At 38.2% G+C, this 18,364-nt stretch overlaps 1 protein-coding gene across 1 annotated transcript; it reads left to right on the top strand.

Moving 5' to 3' along the window:
* Positions 1-442: 442 nt before the first annotated feature.
* Positions 443-2,625, top strand: LOC122006949 (ferritin-3, chloroplastic-like). Its single transcript, XM_042562657.1, has 8 exons — positions 443-602; positions 891-974; positions 1,060-1,120; positions 1,202-1,289; positions 1,665-1,726; positions 1,808-1,873; positions 2,196-2,259; positions 2,357-2,625. The coding sequence occupies exons 1-8, from the start codon at positions 463-465 to the stop codon at positions 2,392-2,394; spliced, it is 603 nt and encodes a 200-aa protein (XP_042418591.1). The 5' UTR covers positions 443-462; the 3' UTR covers positions 2,395-2,625.
* Positions 2,626-18,364: the final 15,739 nt, after the last annotated feature.

Here is an 18,364-nt window from a genome sequence, read left to right as displayed (position 1 = left end):
ATTGATTACTTATTTAATTTTTTTATTATTATTTTTTGAAATCTAATTTTTTAAGGAGAGAATTAAAGATATTTGATATTCAACGAATTTATCTATAAATATTTACTAAATAAAATATTTAATTATAAATTTTAAAATATTTGAAAAATGAAATATCTGAATGATAATATGAAAATCAGATAAAAATATCAAAAAAAGGAAATGGAATTATTAGTTCCGTTTGCACCGTGGATGGCATTAAAAGCTATGAGCTGCCTTTTGTTTTCAAAACTTTATTTTTTGTGGCTTAAAGATTCCTTTCACAAGAGAGTCGTGTGGAGATCGTGAGTCGTCCACACGCGCATCCGACTGAAAATGATCTGACTGTCCACTTGTCGCCCATCCAGTCTCTCCCCTGCCCTCTTTATATCCCCGCGTCCTCACCCTTTCATTCCCCACCCATCATCCTTCGAGCGAGAAGACATGCCTCTCGAAGCTTCCGCGGCCGCTGCCTTGGAGGAGATCGGGAAGGAGCTCGCTCTGATTCCGACGTCCCCAGATCTGTCTTTGGGCCGTCAGAAATACGCCGATGAGTGCGAATCTGCCATCAATCAACAGATCAAGTCGGCTCTATTTCTCTCTCTCATTCATTTAACCTTATGTTTATTGTAATATTTTTTCTCTGCGATCGTTGATTCATCTTTTCGATGAAATTTCTTTGTCATTCTCGAGATAAATGACCTGGGATCTCCGCAATGCAAGCGATTTCTTAGCTGCCTTGTTAGTTGATAGTTCTTGGAAAACGCATCTTGTTTGACTTACCTTTCGTTTGTTCTGTTCTTTAAATTCCTTCTATGAGAAATTTAATTAGATCAATCTCAGTGATCTCGTCAACATTGTTCCATTCGCAGTGTCAAATACAATAATTCGTACGTCTATCATGCCTTGTTCGCTTACTTCGACCGCGACAACGTTGCGCTGAAAGGCCTAGCAAAGTAAGTAGGCGTTTATTCTCTATTTTCATACATGTGTTGTGATTCTTGAGTATATTTGACTTTGACTTGCTTTTGCTCATTACAGATTTTTCAAGGAGTCAAGTGAAGAGGAAAGGGAGCATGCCGAGAAACTGATGGAATACCAAGTAAGTTACAGATTCAAATTTCAAGGTGTTTGTTATTGTCTTTGAACTACGACAACTGATTCTAAATCTCTCCGTGATCAGAACAAGCGAGGAGGAAGAGTGAAACTCCAGTCTCTTGTTATGCCACCGTCTGAATTCGATCATCCCGAGAAGGGAGAAGCATTGCATGGTAAGTTCGAATCTGTGCATCAGCACAAATTTACTCTGTCGTTTTATGTAACTGTTGCATATAAATATTTGTTTCGTCCATTCTCCTCAATATCGATGAACTCTATCCTGTTATTACTTACTCATTGATGATGTTCAAGGAAAGAGACTTTTTTTTTTTAAACAACGATGGCGACTATTCCTAAATTTTTACAATTTAATGTCGGCTCCAATTGAATCCTAATATTTTCATTCAGAATCCTAAATTTTTACATCGAGATTGAATTATTTGGTTTTGTACCATTCCATTTTTTTTTTATTTTTTTTACTACTCTGCTAAGTTTGATCAAACCTTAGATTTTGTAGTCTTTGGTGACATTGTTTTGCTTTGTTTCAGCCATGGAATTGACTTTGGCTCTTGAGAAGTTGACGAACGAGAAGCTGATCCAGCTTCACAATGTAAGTGATACTGAACCATGGTCCAACTAGTTAGCGTTATCTCATATTTTAACTTTTACATTGTCTTGAAATTTAATCCAGATTGCTGAAAATTGCAAAGATGCTCAACTGGCTGACTTTATTGAGAGTGAATTTCTCGAAGAGCAGGTGACATAATTATGAGGATGGTTTAGCTGATTGTCAACTTTGACACAATTGTTAATTTGTTCAGAAAAATTCAACATAATTTCACTAAAATCAGCAAAATTATAGACAAAAACCTAGAATAAGATTGAAAGGTCAAGGTAAAAAAAGAAAGCAAAAGCTTTATTTCCAATTTCTACTCTCCAATAACCAATCTCTATACCGCTATTAGAATACTATTGGAGCAAATAAGTAATAGCAAACTTATGAACTTGTCAAACAACAAGTTAGAAAAATCAAATTTGCTTGCTGCTGCTGAACTTTGTAATCTTCATCTCATTTTCAGGTGGAAGCCATAAAGAAGATATCTGAGTACGTTGCTCAGCTGAGAAGGTTAGGGAAAGGACATGGTAAGGATTCCATTATTAAGATAATCTCTAGATGTCTGTTTTGAATTGTTGTAGATAACCTTCAGATTTCTTATTTGCGATTGGGTATTATATGCAGGGGTTTGGCATTTCGACCAGATGCTCCTCCATGAGTGAGATGCTGTGGCTACCTAAAGTGTTGAGGTCCTGATCAGTTACATCTATCTCTAGCTATAGGTTGTCATTTGCTTCTTTCTGTATGTGTAATCTTTGATGCTGTCGAAAGTAGAGAGCAGAACCAGACGGGGTTTCTGGAGGAAATAAAATTTGATGTATGACGTCGAGGTCTAGTCTCGATTGACTATGAAACTTGGTTCAAGCATTCGCAATCAACTGGATTAACACTGCATGTTGGAATAAACATGTGCAATTGTGGGTCGTTGTCATCACTTGAAAGGGTTGACCTCATGCCATGGATTTGGGATCCTTCATTCATAAAAAAAGTGGATCAGGGAATGGATCACTTATAATTACGACTAGATTATGGCCGTGATTCGACCATAATTGGTTATGATCCCTCCCTAGGTTCACTGTCCCTAGATTATAGTTTGGGTTGGGGCGAGTGGTCGGAGGCCACCTCCCGCTCGTCGCCCGACAGCTTGGCCACTTGCCCACCGCTGGTGACCTCCGAGCAGGCTTTGGTTACCCGTCATGACCCATCATAAGAGAAAGCTTCGTCAGTAACTTCCAATAAAGTTGCTCTATTTTGCGATAGGATCATATATCAATAGTAATATAAGCAGATGGTATGTCTTCAGTAGACCTAGGAGGAAAGCCGCTCAAAATAGGTGGCAATGTTGATGGTATTGTGTCGGAGTGTGGTCAGATGTGTTAGAATCGTTGGCATCACTAGAGAGAGAGTGAATAGTGATTCGCTTTGTTTCAATCAATCGACCGTGTGCTCATTTGCAAAAGGTTAATATGCAGTGAAAAAAAAAAGAGAAACAAACGAAACACAAACATAAACTTGAGTTTTTTATGTGATTCGGACCCCCCCCCCCCCCCCCCCCGATTCCTACTCTATGGCCTAACATCCTAACATAAATACCACTATTCTTTCTCCTTGTCAAAGACCTTCCAAAAGCGAAGAAACCTTTTATAACAATCTGTTCTTACAAGTAACATAAACTAAATACAAAGATAAAGTTGAAAATAAATACAATATAAATAAACTATTTTTACAAGAGATATTTTGCTTTGCTCGTTGTTTGTTTCTTTGAATTTGAAACCTAAAGTATGGAATGCAGAAATACGTTCCCTCAAAACCTCTAAGAACTATCCAAGAATAGATGCTTTGAAACTTCCACAAAATCCTGTTTTCTAGGGTTGTTATAGTGACTAAATCATCCTAACAATCAACTCTTTACTCTCAATAGTCAATCATGTGCTCAAATTTGAATATTGCTTTTGTTCTACTAGTAGAATTGTCAGTCGACTACATAATCCATAATAGTCGGCTGATGCATCATTGATCAAGTTTTCAGATGAACTGTAAAATCTTTTGTTCAATCTACAACGTCATCAGTCGAGTCCCTCACTCGACTTATGCAGAAGTCAATTACTAACACCCAACATTTGATTGCTCACACCATAAATCCCCTTAAATTCCAAACTAGTGATTTCAGACTCATCGGTCGATTGTCATTACCATTGCAGTTAACTAATACTTTTTCATTCTTGTCAAGGCTAAACTTTCATCCTTGCCCAATATATGATTGACTTCAACCTACTAAGACTTCATCTGTCCAAAATCCAATTAGCCTTGATCTTCTACGACTTCACTTGCCTAGTATTCGGTCAACCTGAACCTGTCAAGTCTTCACCACTGTCGAACATTCAGTCCTCTTTGATATGTTTGGATTTTTCTGCTCATGTTTAACATCTGATCCTCCATGACATGTCAGGATTTCACTTCTTGTTTGGCTCATCATGACATATCAAAACTTACTTCCACATACCTAACATCCGGTCCTCCATAATTATTAGGACTTTTATCCATATGCTTAGCATCTGATCCTCTATGTCTTGTTAGAACTGTTGGATCGTAAGCGTTCGATAGAGGGGGGTGAATATCGATTAAAAAAATTTTGAGAGCAAGTACGCAGCGGAATGATTAAACAAAAAGAAATGACACAAGTAAATTTACTTGGTTCGGAGTCTGTGTCGACTCCTACTCCAAGGCTCGCATGCAAGGGTGCTTTCGATGAGCAATTCACTAGCAATTCGAAAATGTTTACAACTAAAAGTACACGAACGCTAAAAAAAATAAAATTGACAAGATAAAGAAGAATGAAAAAGCAGAGCGTTGTCAGCAGCGTCGCAAGAGCACCAGAGATCGAATCGATCGTTGTTGTTTTTTGACTCCAGCCTTTACCCTCCTTATATAGGAGGTTCGGAGCGCCTGGATCCTTTCGGGCGTCCTGAATATGACGTAGCCGATACAACCAGGGTGCTCCACGTGGTGAAGCGATGTTTTGGATAAATATTGCATTTCGGGCCCCCGGGTCCCTCCCGGGCACTCGGACCTTCGGGCGCTCGGACCACTCTTCTCCAACAAGTCCTTCTCCTGCACGAAAGAGTTAGTCCGAGGCAAAATGCAAATAATATTATCCTGCAAAACAAAGTGTTAGCACAGTTTAAAATGAACAAGCAGAGTATTAGCTAGATTCCATCTCCTCGCTTCCGGAATCTAGTCACGATCTCAACTTAGATATCTGAAATGGGTCTAAGTTGGATCGACGCCTAATGTTCCCTTCCCGTGAATGCGTCCTCACAATCACTCCCCTCCAGTGACTTACCTTCACTTACCTACCAGACGTTCGATTATCCCTTCGACCCGTCTGGGCTTCGTGCCAACTATCCGGTCAGCTCGTCGACCTAGTTGGACTTCGTGCCAAACGTCTGGTCAGCCCGTCGACCCGTTTGGACTTCGTGCCAGCTCTCCGGTCGACCCGTTGACCTAGCTGGGTTTCGTGTCAAACATCAGGTCAGCCGTTGACCTGTCTGAGCTTCTCCTGCACACTCGATCAGAGTGTTAGATAATGACAAAACTAACTTAACCTATTTTGTCATTCATCAAAACTTGAGTTAGACCGTTAGTGCTAACCACACCAACAAGAACTTCCATTCACATGTCTATCATTCAATCCTTTATGACATGTTAGTGTTAGTAGGGTTAGCACTAACGGTCTAACTCAAGTTTTGATGAATAACAAAATAGATTAAGTAAGTTTCGTTGTTATCTACACTCTGACCAAGTGTGCAGGAGAAGCCCAGACAGGTCATTGTAAGGAACATGTGACATGTTTTAAGTGAAAGAAGACCAGACATTACAAGAACGAATGCCCATAGAGGAAATCCAAGAATCGAGAGGGGCGACTGAGGTTAGTGATTTTAAATTTTATGAAAAATCCTATTTTAGCTATGCATACTAGTAATAATTTAAATATTTTCGATTATGATAGCAATTTGGATATACATTATAAATCTTCCATTGTTGGTTCTAACAATTCACCTAATTCAAATTTAATTATCAAAAATAAATTAATGAATAAAAAATCAATTAATTTGAAATTAATTAAAAATCAATTGATTAATTTAAATAATAATCTCAAACTTAATCAAGACCTTGATCAAGTCAATAAAGACTAAGATCAAGTTGACACAAACCTTGGTCGGATCGATGAAAGTCTTAATCTGACTAATCAAAAAATTAATTTTAAAGATAAATCAATTAATTCAGGATTAATTAATAATTTTTTTAATAAAGATAACCATGAATTAATCAATCCAAATCTAATTAATAATCCAACTATAAATAATTCAAATATAAATAATAAGAATTTAATCTATAAGAATTTTTAAAAATCAAATAAACCATTTTCAGAATTCACAAAAATAGAAAAACAGTTTTTAAATCTAAAAATCAGAAATTGAATTTTAAAATCAAAGAAAACAAATCTTTGAATTTTGAAAAACATAGTGTTAATTTTAAAATTTAAAATTCGGATAAAAATTAATTTTCAAATCTAAATTCAAAGTTTAAAAATTTGAAAAATCAACTTTTAAATTAAAAAAAAATGATAAAGTTCAAAGTTAAGAAATTTAAATTATAAAAATCAGCTTTCAACTTCAAAAATTCAAGTTTTGAAATGTAAAAATTCAAAAGAAAAGTTTTTAAAATTTAAAATCCAGAAAACAAAAGTTCTATAAAATCGGAAAAACAAAATGTTATTTTGAAACATAAAATTAGGAATCTCAAAAAGAATATTAATATATTATCTAAATCTTAAAATATAGACTATTTTCAAGTCTAAGTTAAATTCAAATCAACAATTTAAAACTCATAAACAAAGTTACAATCACGCACCATTTAATTATGCAACAATCAATAAAATTTCACTTGATAAAACTAGAAATCTTAATAATTAAAATGTGTCAAAGTGGGTTGACACATTCAAGATTAACACAAAATGTATCAAATCGAGAATTTGATATATAATTAGAAACTAATATATTAAGTGTTTGTTTGTTTTGACTTGAGTGATGGCATGTTCAAATTGACATGCTCATGCATATCTTAATTAATTTCAATATGTCATGTCTCACGTGCCATATATTTTATCCATGATTTTAATTGCTTATCTTATAATAGATAGATAGGGAAAACATAGGACAAAAGATATAGGTTTGATTGATACTTGCACAACATAGTACCAAGGTGTGGCGAAATGATAATATGTTAAGAAAACTTAGTCCAGATAGTCAGGTGGAGGAAGGAGTGTCGTACTTGATCTGCTTAACTAAGTGGAACTAACTGAAACTACCTACCACATCCTATACTAGTTAAATCATTAGTTAAGTGTTCAATTTCTCGAACCAGCTTTGTCTAAGGAAGTGGTCATTGCTCTGATACCCAAAAAAGACAGTGTGTCTTGTCACGACCTGGAAGCCTAAAATGTGCACTTAATTGATCGACGATTAAACCTAAATTGAACACAAAGTCAAAGAATCCTTAGAACTCAAACTAAATCAATAAAAATAAAATTAGATACTCATCTCACAAAACATATAAGGCTACTGTGTTTGTGTATCCTGAGACACATAGAATGGGTGATATATTAAGACAACTTAAATTGAAAATATTTTTAAAAAGATTTTCAAAAATTTATAGGAATATTTTATTAAAAATATTTTCAAAATAGTGATTCATATAATGATGTTGAATGATATTTCATGTTTGATTGGATGTAAATATATATATTTTTTTTCAAAATTCTATACATCTTTGAAATGATTGTTGTTGATCGACACTTAACTTCTAGATCCTTAGGTCAACCATAACACACCCAAACCTACAAGATATATAGGATTCCTTGTTGCTAACAAGAATGTCCTAAGGGGTGTCAAGTTAAGGGGAGACTCTCTTGAAAGATCAATATTTAAAAAGAATCTTGTTTCTTAAAAAAAAAATATTGACACCTTTTTTTAACAAAAAAGGCTTATTTTCAAAATCTCTTCTTACAAAATTTTCAAAGATATTTTCATACTTCAAAATTATTTCTTCTTTGAAAATATGCTTCAAATTTTTTTAAAGCATTTTTGAAAAGATGCTTTCAAATTATGTTCTCTCAAATTTTTTTCAAAATGTTTTTCAAATCACCCTTCTATTTCAAAATTTTCTAAGCATAATCATATTTTAAAATTCGTTTCTTGTTGGGAAATTTCTGATTTCAAGAAGGGTAAGGGTTAAGTTTTTTACTAAGGAAATATCCTATTGTTGATGCAACACCAAAGGATATCCTTAGGAGTTTAACTATTTTTTATATGTGCCAAAAGGGGAGAAAAATAGTGTTAATCTATAATTCTTAATTTGGCATAAACCCTATATGTTAGGCTAACTAATTTAGTCTAGCTTAAACTTATTGTCAAACAAAAAAAAAGGAGAGATTGTTGATGCAATCGACCTCTAGAGTTTTGAATGTTTATTTAAACAAAATGTTTAAGGGAATTTGGTCAAAGGTGACCAAATAATTTGACCATAGTTGATCAAGTTAAGTGAAGAGTCCAAGCAAAGTCAAGGTTGACTTAAAACTTGGAAATGAGTGAGAAGTCCAAGTAGGACTAGATACTTGGCAAGTTGGCAAAAATACCTAGTGGGACTAGGCAAAGGAAAGTCTTGGTTGGGAACCAGGCAGTAACTGTCCTAGCGAGGCTAACTAGTGGAAATCCTAGTTGGGAACCAAATCATGGAAGTCATGGCGAGTGTAGGTAGTGGAAGTCATTGTTGGGAACCAAGCAGTGAAAGTCCTAGTTGGGAACTAGATAAAACAAGTTCAAGTGGAGTTAGCTGGGAGATGATTGCGTGACAAAGAAAGAAGTCTTGAAGGAATGAACTCCAAGCAATTGAACCTATTAGGTTTAGGTAAACCAAGTACTAGGTTTTGCTTGTTATTTACTTATTTGTTTTGCATGAAACAACAGTTGGATGAACTAGTCTGGGTCATTGGACTCAAGATCTGGTTGACCGGAAGGCAGTCCAATTGACCGAAAAGTCAGGTCTCAAACAAGTTTGGGCTGAGCTCGGGACAAGGTGTCCGATTGACTGAGAGGTCAAAAATTTATCTCAAAAAGGATTGAGTTTCCAGCCACGTTAGCAACGTCCAGGCGATCGGAGGGCCTCCAGTCGACCGGAGAAGTGTCGATTAAGTTGTATAAAAGGGGGGTCGAGGCAGCATCTTCTAGCAACTCTTGAAAACATCCATCTTCATGCAAGTGCTCATAAAGTGCTCTAAAGTTATGCTCGTGTGTTTCGGGAAGCGCCAGGAGGAGTATCGCGGCACTCAGGCTTTCCAGCCGGTTCACGACAAGTATATTTTTCTTCTATGCTTGTTATTATATCATTTATCTGTTTTTTATATTTATGATTGTACTTACAACATGTAAGAGGTTTCTCTACCTACAGAAGAGTACTAAAAGGAGAAAGATACTAGTAGATGACCGCTTCGTGCATAGCCTTGGATATACTAACCCTGGGGGTTGGGAACCAAGTAACTTTGGTGTTCTTTGTATTTCTTTCTTTTGTCCTTTAAGTTTCTTTATTTCGTTGTGCTACCAATGACTCTGATAGAAAAAGAATGAAGAAATTTCAATTGTGTTATTCACCCCCTCTAGCATCGAACAAGATCCTACGTTATTAGTGTAATATATCTAATCATTTGATATTGCAAGTGCAATAGAGCCGTTAATTTGAGTTGAGCCTATTGGATTGGCTCAACCCGCCAAACAATTTAAGCAGGTTAGGTTGAAATTGATAGAGTGTATAATAAAAGTCTAGCTTTTGTAAACATTTACTTTTGAAATAAAAGAATCACATTTGGTCAATATCTACATTTATTTATTAAATGTAATTGTTCAATTAATTTATATAGTAGATAACATGGTGAATGGTGTCACACACAGAAGATCATGTTGTCGGTTCTTTATAAATTATAAACAGTTGCTCACGACTAAGATGGAAAGGAACAAACCATCGGAATAGTCGTAGTGTAATTAAGTATTAGTTTATCTTGATTAATAAATTACACTGGTACACTCTAAGCGTATTGAGTAGGACCATTTTAGGTAAGTTCTTTTTGTACTGACTCAAAAAAAGAACTAGACCTTAGTTATTATGGAAGTGTGTGCTCCTAATCCTAATATAATAAACAAGCACATATATTTAATATTTATTTCTTTAACTTATCAAAGGGTGAGGTTTAGCTCGATAAATCAATATGTTCGATAAGTTGGGAAATGATATTACTTATAGTGTGTGTTGTTGATTATAGAAGGAATCTATGTTCTAGTTATCTAGGTTGAGAATATCCCCAAGAGGAGCTCATAAGGATTGACATGTTAAACCCTGCAGGTGGACTTAGTCCGACATGACAATGAAGTTGAGTGGTACTACTCTTAGAGCTAGATATTAATTAAGTGAGTTGTCAGTAACTTACTTAATTAGTGGGCATTCGTTATCTTGAACACAGGGAGACTAACACACTCATGATAAAAAGGAGCTCATAATGTAATTTGGGATTGGTGCGGTAGTGCGATAATAACTCTCTAGTGGAATGAGTTATTATCGATGAACTTGAGTTGTGTGTTCGGGGCGAACACGGGATACTCAAGCTCATCGGAAGGCCAAAACCAATTTCTCCTCTAGGTCCCTATTGTAGCCTCATTATAGCCTCAAGTCCATCCAAATGTAAAGCTCTTCTTGGTGTATAAGAAGCGGGTCGGACCATTGCTTGGTGACCAAGCAATAGCCGACCACATCCTCTTCTATACGGGCCGACCCTATTGCTTGGTGACCAAGCTAGTAGGGGCCGGCCACAATAATTCAAACAAGGAGGGTTGTTTTGAATTTTTAAATTTTCTCTTTGTAGAAAACTATAAGTTTTAAAAGAGATATTTTAATTTTTTAAAACTTTCCTTATTTGAATTAGGCCACATGTTTTAATAGAGAGTTTTAAAAGTTTTAAAACTTTCTTTTTTTTAACCATCCTCATGGTTTTAGAAAAAAGGAAGAGAAGTTTTAAAAATTAAAATTTTCTATTCATGTTAAAAAAAGGAAATTTTTTAAGAGAAGTTTTAAATTTTAAAATATGGTTTTAATTTTTAAAAGCTTTCCTTTTTAACATCCACTTTAGGAAATTAGAAGAGAGCTTGTAAAATTTTATAAGAGGATTACTTCTTGTAAAATTTTATTAAAAAAAATATTTTTCTTTCCTTTTAATTGTGGCCGGCCACCTTGCTTGGTGCCCAAGCAAGGGGTCGGCCAATAGAATTAAACCAAATCAATAATTTGGTGATTGATTCAATCAAGAGGAAAGAAAAGGAAAATAAAAAGGGGAAAGGAAAAACTAGAGGAAGATTTTAATTTTTGTAAAAATTCTTTCCTTATTTGCCTTGGGCAAGTATTATAAAAGAATGGGTGAGGAGGCTTCATGAGACACAATTCTTATTCTCTTGGTGGAGTCTCTCTAGGTGGTCGGCCCTCCCTCTCCCCTTCTCTTTTCCCTTTTGCTCTCTTCTCCTTGGTGGTGGTGGTGGCCGGATCTTAGAGGAAGAGGAAGAAAGCTTTTGGGTGGTGTTCATCTTGGAGGATCGTCGCCCACATAACGTCCAAGGCGAGGCAAGGAATACGGCAGAAGATCTCGAGGTCATTAGCATACAAAGAAAAGGTATAATTAGCAATTATTTTCCGCATCATGCTTGTTATTTTTCTTTGTAAGAATTCCAAACACAAGAGGCATTAGATCTAGTTTTTCGAATTAGTTTTTCGAGTTTGTGTTTCCTTTGTTTTCAAATTTATGATTTGATTGTTCTTTTTGGTTAACCTAGAGTTATTTAAGGAAATTAAATATTAGCTTTCCTTAAAAGGCAATGTCTAGGCGGTGGTGGTTGATCCCATATCCAAGAAGGCTATGTGCCTCACCATGCAATCCTGGAAGCCAATTTTGGAAATTAATATTTAATGAAATTAATAACATAGGTGGATTTGAATCAATAGTGTTAAGTTCCGCTTGCGATTCAAATCTAAACCATTAAGAACAGATAAGTTAAATTTGGAATCAATGATGTTAGGTTCCGTCTGCGATTCCTAATTTAACTTCTAAAGAACATAATAGGTTATTTAAGGAAAGGTTCGACACTTGTACAAAATCTTTGAACAGTGAAACTGATACGATTTTCCTAGGACTAACCAATAGAAATTTTATCAACTCATTTAAAAGCGGGCCTAAACGGGCTAGTCCGCACAAGTTGCAAGTCCAAGAGGGTCGGGGCAGGCTCAAGTTGGCCCGCAAGTTGAGAAGGAAAAAAAAATTGAAAAACTTGAAATGGAAATAAGCCTTCAAGTCAAAGTTTATTTATGAAATGATAAATTCAATAAATTGTAGGGATTCTTCTATAAATTTTTTTAATATTTTGATGGGCTTGCCCGCCTAATCCGCAACCCACCTTGGGTTGGGTTCGGGATTTCCCATCCCGTCAGGATGGTGGGCTAGCCCGTGCCCTGCCAAATGATTGATTTTAGATGGGACGACCTATCTGACAGATCTAAGTGCAATTGTTAAAAATCCAAAGTGGATCAAGTTCAAACATACGACAAAGGAAAAGTTTAGCAAGTGTTGGTAGATAAAAAAGTCCTAGGTCGAGGATGGCATACTTGGCCATTATTTGTTTTCTACTATAGCAGTAGTTAAATTAGGTCATTATTTATTTCCTACTAATTAGGCTGATACGGTGCATAAAGGTATGACCTGGTCAAGGGGACATGACAGTCAGAAGTCAAGGGGATGTGGCAGTCAGAAGTCAAGGAGGTGTGGTAGTCAGAAGTCAAGGGGGCGTGGCAGTCAGAAGTCAAGGGGATGTGGCAGGCAGAAGTCGAGGGGGCGTGGCAGTCAGAAGTCAAGGAGACGTGGTATTAAGTCATGGGGGTTGTGACCCATCTAGCAAGGGGTCTGAAGTTCCAGGTCGGGAGTTAAGGTAGGTTACACGGGTAAAAAGGCCCAGGTCAGAAGCTTATTATGAATGCTCGGTCAGGAGGTTCAGGTCAGGAGCTCAAAAAGGTTGTTCGAGTAAGAGATCCAGGTCTAGAGTACGAATGGGCACGCTGGTTGAGGTGCTCTAGTCGAAAGGCTAGGAGAATAACATCAGGAATAAGGAAAAGGGGAAGGAACCATTCCGGTCGGGATTTACAGAGCAAAATGAAAAGACTGTTAGGATCGTTCGTACTCGGCTAGAGAGGGGGGGTGTGAATAGCCGCCCCAAATTCTCGCGTTCTTCCTACAGTTAGGGTTAGTCGCAGCGGAAATACAAGGAAGAAACTAAGGAGAAGAAAAACAAACCAATGTAACGAGGTTCGGAGATGAACTCCTACTCCTCGGCGTGTCCGTAAGGTGGACGAGTCCAGTCAATCCGTCGGTGGATGAGTCCCCGGAGAACCGGCTAATACAATATACTCCTTCTGGGTGGAGAAACCTCGCCACAATGTTTCTTGCATAAACAAGATAGGAGTACAACAGATACAAGAAAGCAAAAGACAATATGAAACACTTGCTTGCCTTTCTTGTTGACTGGAGTGATGAAGCAGCAGCTTCACACCAGCAGCAGCTGACGAGAATCCAGTCGAGAAGCTCACGCGAAGCTTCAGCTGCGAGGAGCTCAGCAAAGCTCTGATAGCAGATGAGAGCAGAAGCTCTAGAGCACAAGAACAGAAGTTCTAAGGAGGAAGCAGTAGCAGCAACGACGCCCTGTAGCTTCTTTTATACCTGCGAAGAAAAACATGAAGGAATCTAGCCGTTGCGTCGCAACGGCTAGTTCCCTGATCGGTCCATAGACCGATCAGGAGTGTGCCTGATCGGTCCACAGACCGATCAGCGCTTTCTCCTGAACTCCGCTAGCTACTGATCGTGCTCTGATCGGTGATCAGGGCTTATTGAGTGCGGTTCCTCGCACTCCTCAAGATCGTCACCTGATCGGTCGGCAGACCGATCAGGCTCCATGCTGATCGGTCCCCAGACCGATCAGTAAGCTCACAGAATCGATGCGTGCCTTCTGTTTGTTATCTGATCGGTCACCAGACCGATCAAATACACAAGCGTATCACTGGATCGGTCTGGTGACCGATCCAGAGCTTGGTTTTTGCCCAAACCAAGTCCCAAGTCTCCCAAACCAACATCCGGTCAACCTTGACCTGTTGGTACATCATGCTTAGCATCCGGTCACTCCCTTGACCTTCTCAACACCAGATGTCCGATCACCCTTGATCCATCTGGATTTTCCCTTGCCCGGCTTCACTCACCAGGACTTTCCCACTGCCTGGCTTCACTCACCAGGACTTTCCCTTTCACCTAGCTTCACTCACTAGGATTTTCACCTGGCTTCACTCACCAGGATTTCCAAACTGCCTAGCTTCACTCACTAGGTCTTTCCCTTGCCTGGCTTCACTCACCAGGACTTTCCCTCGCGCCAAACTCCCTGTTTGGACTTTCCCCGTGCCAAGTCTCCATACTTGGACTTTCCGCGTGCCAAGCTACCTGCTTGGACTTTTCCCCGTGCCAAGTCTCCGTACTTGGACTTTTCCAGTGCCAAGTCTCCATACTTGGACTTTTCGCGTGCCAAGCTCCCTGCTTGGACTTTTCCCGAATCGGGTCAACCAGGTCAACCTTGACCTAAGGTTGCACCTACAATCTCCCAAACACCTATTCTTGTCAAACATCAAGAATACAACTCTCTTCTCGTCAAACATCGTCAAACATCAAAACACAACTCGAGTCAGGTCAACTCGAGTCAGGTCAACCAAGTCAACCTTGACCTAAGGTTGCACCAACAATCTCCCCCTTTTTGATGTTTGACAAAATCCAAAATCAAATTAGGTTAACCCGATAACCTAACTTAGGTTTTCCAATGTTCTTCCTTGAACATTCTTCCAAAACCTACACTCTCCCCCTTGGGACATCTTACAAAACCTACACTCTCCCCCTTGGGACATCTCTCCCCCTTTTTGACACACATCAAAAAGAGTTTCTTCCTAATGAAAGTCCCATACCTTTCATTGAAACTCTTAATTTCCCCCTTGATACTAAACACAACAATCAACTTAGTGATAATCCCATATCACTCAAGTCTTTAGGAGTAAAAACTCCCCCTAAAAGTCAACTCCCCCTTGACTAATAGGTAAAACTCCCCCTAAAGGTCAACTCCCCCTTGACCATTGCACCAACAATGTCTTGGAGAGTTTCAAACCTTTAGGAATCCAAAACACCACCTTCCCAAGCTGAAATTTCAGACAACCAGTCGAAATTCAGCAAATTCAGCACGCCTGATCGGTCACCGGACCGATCAGGACCCCTCTGGATCGGTCCCCAGACCGATCCAGCCTTCCCTACCGATCCGGCCTTGGACAGACTCGAGTTCTGATTTCCTTCTCCCGAAATTCAGAAACTTACAACAAATTCCAGAAAATTCTAAAAATTATAAAATTTTGAGGATATATTCCTCATAACATATACTATCAAGGAAAAATAGTTTTCTATTAAAATAACTTCCATTTTCAAATCTTGATACAAAGTTCGAAAAGTTTTGAAATAGCTCAAAGTTTCAAAAACTTTGTATCACTTTGTTCAATGATGAATGCTATCACTAGAAAAACTTCATCAAGGTTTTTCAAATCAATTTCAAAATGATTTTAAACCTTTTAATTTAGGACCATAATCTTAGGGCTAAATGTATATGACTTGTACATAAGCTTTCCCTATGATCCCCCAATTTTGAATTAGGTTCATCTAGGTACAAGAACTATGCACCTTGATCCTAACTCATCATCCTAATATCTCACACACATCTAAGGTGTATCAAACACATTCAAGTCAATTTTGATGTGAGATATGGGTTTAGGTCAACTTAGGCTAAGTTCTCATGTATTTTCTAAACACCAATTTGATCTCAATATCAAAATGTGCTTTTATCCTTAAATCAATTTCATTGATTATTAATGCAGCAGATGATGACATGGCATGAAATAATATCATAAATGAAAACATGTGCCAATGTCATGATGTCATGGCATAAAGTATGAAACTTAACTAAAGCATGACATATAAAGAACCTAAGCTTTATCATGACATATCAAATGATAAAATTAACCATGATGTCATGACATGTGAGGGCAAATATTCATGGCAAGATTTAGCATGAATAAGACATACCTAGATTACCTATCTAAGTATCCTTAGCCTTAGCTAATACTTAAGCTTTAACCCTTGATTGCCCTAATATGCCAAAATCCTAATTTTGACACTTCTTGAACTCTAGATTCATTCATGCCACTTAAAGATCAAATTTATCCTCAAATCTTGGCATGTTTCATTTTTCCTCAAGAGTTCTCTAGATTTATCCAAATTGTGCCAATTGAAATTAACATCATCATTTTCCATGATGGCGCATTTTACTCTTCCAAGGAGTAAATATTCCATTTCATTTTCAAAGGTTCCCAAAAACCTTGAAAATGCTCCTTGAGTGTCAATTTCCTCAAAGTTGGGTTAACTACCCTTCTTATTGGAGTTGACACTCTCTAACCCATCTATGGGGTAGAGAAGATGCTCCTAGGAACCCAATACCTATTTGAGCTCATTGGGTTCACTAAATATTCACTAGGGATAACTTCCCTAGCAACCCTCCTAATGACCCTCTTAGGCTTTAAAGCCTTGGCCATTTGGGACTCATCAAGATCAACTCTAGAGGTGACTCCCCTTGTGACCTTGGTGTTGGTCTTCCTAGCCCTAGGTTTTGTTCCATAATCGAATGGAACATTATGATAGGTGGGCTTGACCATTTGGGACTTAGGTTTGTGACCCAAACCTTTCTTATCCTTGGATTTGGATTTTTGACCCCTAGACCCTAGAGTCAAATCCTTAAGAGCCTTTTCTAGAGAGTCAAGTCTTGACCTCAAGACTTGATTTTCTTTCTCTAATACCTCAAGTTTTGATTTATCATTTTTCTTTGAGGTATTCCTAGGCATGTGTCTAGATGATTTGGGATTTCTATCTAGATTTTCCTTAGCCTTAGATGAGTTAATTCTAGGGTTAGCATTTCTAGAATTGTTCTTATCTAGGCTAACATGCTTGGCTCCTAAGCACATGTATCGATTTCTAGTGTTAACATGCTTATCATTATTGACAATGGCAATATGACTACTAGCATGCATCCTACTAGAATTGCAAGAATGAGCTTTAAATGTTACCTTATGGTTTGCCTTAGCTCCCCCTTTACATGTGTTTGGCCTCTTGTCCTTGTGAGGTTGCCTCCCCCTTGGACATTGACTCCTATAGTGTCCCCGTTGCTTGCATTGGAAGCACACCACGTGCTTCTTGCTCTTGCATGTCGGGACTCCGGCTTCCTTGACCTTTGGTGCCGGTGGAGTCTTTCTAACCCTCTTTAGACACTTACTCTTGTAGTGCCCAAACTTCCTACACTCAAAACACATTATGTGTAATTTGCTTGAAATCACAGTGTTTGAGTTACCTAGGGTTGTGGATGTAGATGAGCCTTCTTCTTCATCCCTTCCGGAGGTAGATGCCTCTTCTTGCTCCGATCTTGAACAAGAGCTCTCCTCCTCTTCTTCCTTGGATGTTGAGTAGCCCTCAACTCCCAATTCGCTTCCTCCATGATGTGAGCTACTTGGCTCACTAGGCTCCTCTTCATGGAATTTTGCCAAATTGTTCCACAATTCCTTGGCATTGTTGTACCTATCTATCTTGCACAAAATATTATTAGGTAAAGCAAATTCAATAATTTTTGTTACCTCGTCATTGATTTCGGATTGTCGGATTTGCTCTTTCGTCCACTCCTTCTTCTTGATAGGTTTTCCTTCCTCATCCATCGGAGGGGAAAACCCTTCTTGTACACAAAACCAATTTAACATATTAGTCCTAAGAAAATACATCATCCTTACCTTCGAATATGTGAAGTTGTCGTGAGACTCGTAGAAGGGTTGAATCGTGACATCTTCTCCATAGAGATCCATCTCTAGCCCGTGCTCCCCCGGGTGTTGATCCGTCGAAGAGCGGCCTCGCTCTGATACCACTTGTTAGGATCGTTCGTACTCGGCTAGAGAGGGGGGGTGTGAATAGCCGCCCCAAATTCTCGCGTTCTTCCTACAGTTAGGGTTAGTCGCAGCGAAAATACAAGGAAGAAACTAAGGAGAAGAAAAACAAACCGATGTAACGAGGTTCGGAGATGAACTCCTACTCCTCGGCGTGTCCGTAAGGTGGACGAGTCCAGTCAATCCGTCGGTGGATGAGTCCCCGGAGAATCGGCTAATACAATATACTCCTTCTGGGTGGAGAAAGCTCGCCACAATGTTTCTTGCACAAACAAGATAGGAGTACAACAGATACAAGAAAGCAAAAGACAATATGAAACACTTGCTTGCCTTTCTTGTTGACTGGAGTGATGAAGCAGCAGCTTCACACCAGCAGCAGCTGACGAGAAGCTTACGCGAAGCTTCAGCTGTGAGGAGCTCAGCAAAGCTCTGATAGCA

The sequence above is a fragment of the Zingiber officinale genome, chromosome 7B, assembly GCF_018446385.1.
Source record: "Zingiber officinale cultivar Zhangliang chromosome 7B, Zo_v1.1, whole genome shotgun sequence".
Taxonomy (NCBI): Eukaryota; Viridiplantae; Streptophyta; class Magnoliopsida; order Zingiberales; family Zingiberaceae; genus Zingiber; species Zingiber officinale.
Note: the sequence above shows the minus strand (reverse complement) of the source record. Positions and strands in the feature narration are given on the sequence as shown.

Excerpts from the sequence above, each read along its gene's own strand:
- LOC122006949 (XM_042562657.1), top strand. The coding sequence starts at position 463 with ATGCCTCTCGAAGCTTCCGCGGCCGCTGCCTTGGAGGAGATCGGGAAG. Across the intron at positions 975-1,059 it reads GCGCTGAAAGGCCTAGCAAA|ATTTTTCAAGGAGTCAAGTG; the intron begins GTAAGTAGGCGT and ends TGCTCATTACAG. Across the intron at positions 1,290-1,664 it reads GAAGGGAGAAGCATTGCATG|CCATGGAATTGACTTTGGCT; the intron begins GTAAGTTCGAAT and ends GCTTTGTTTCAG.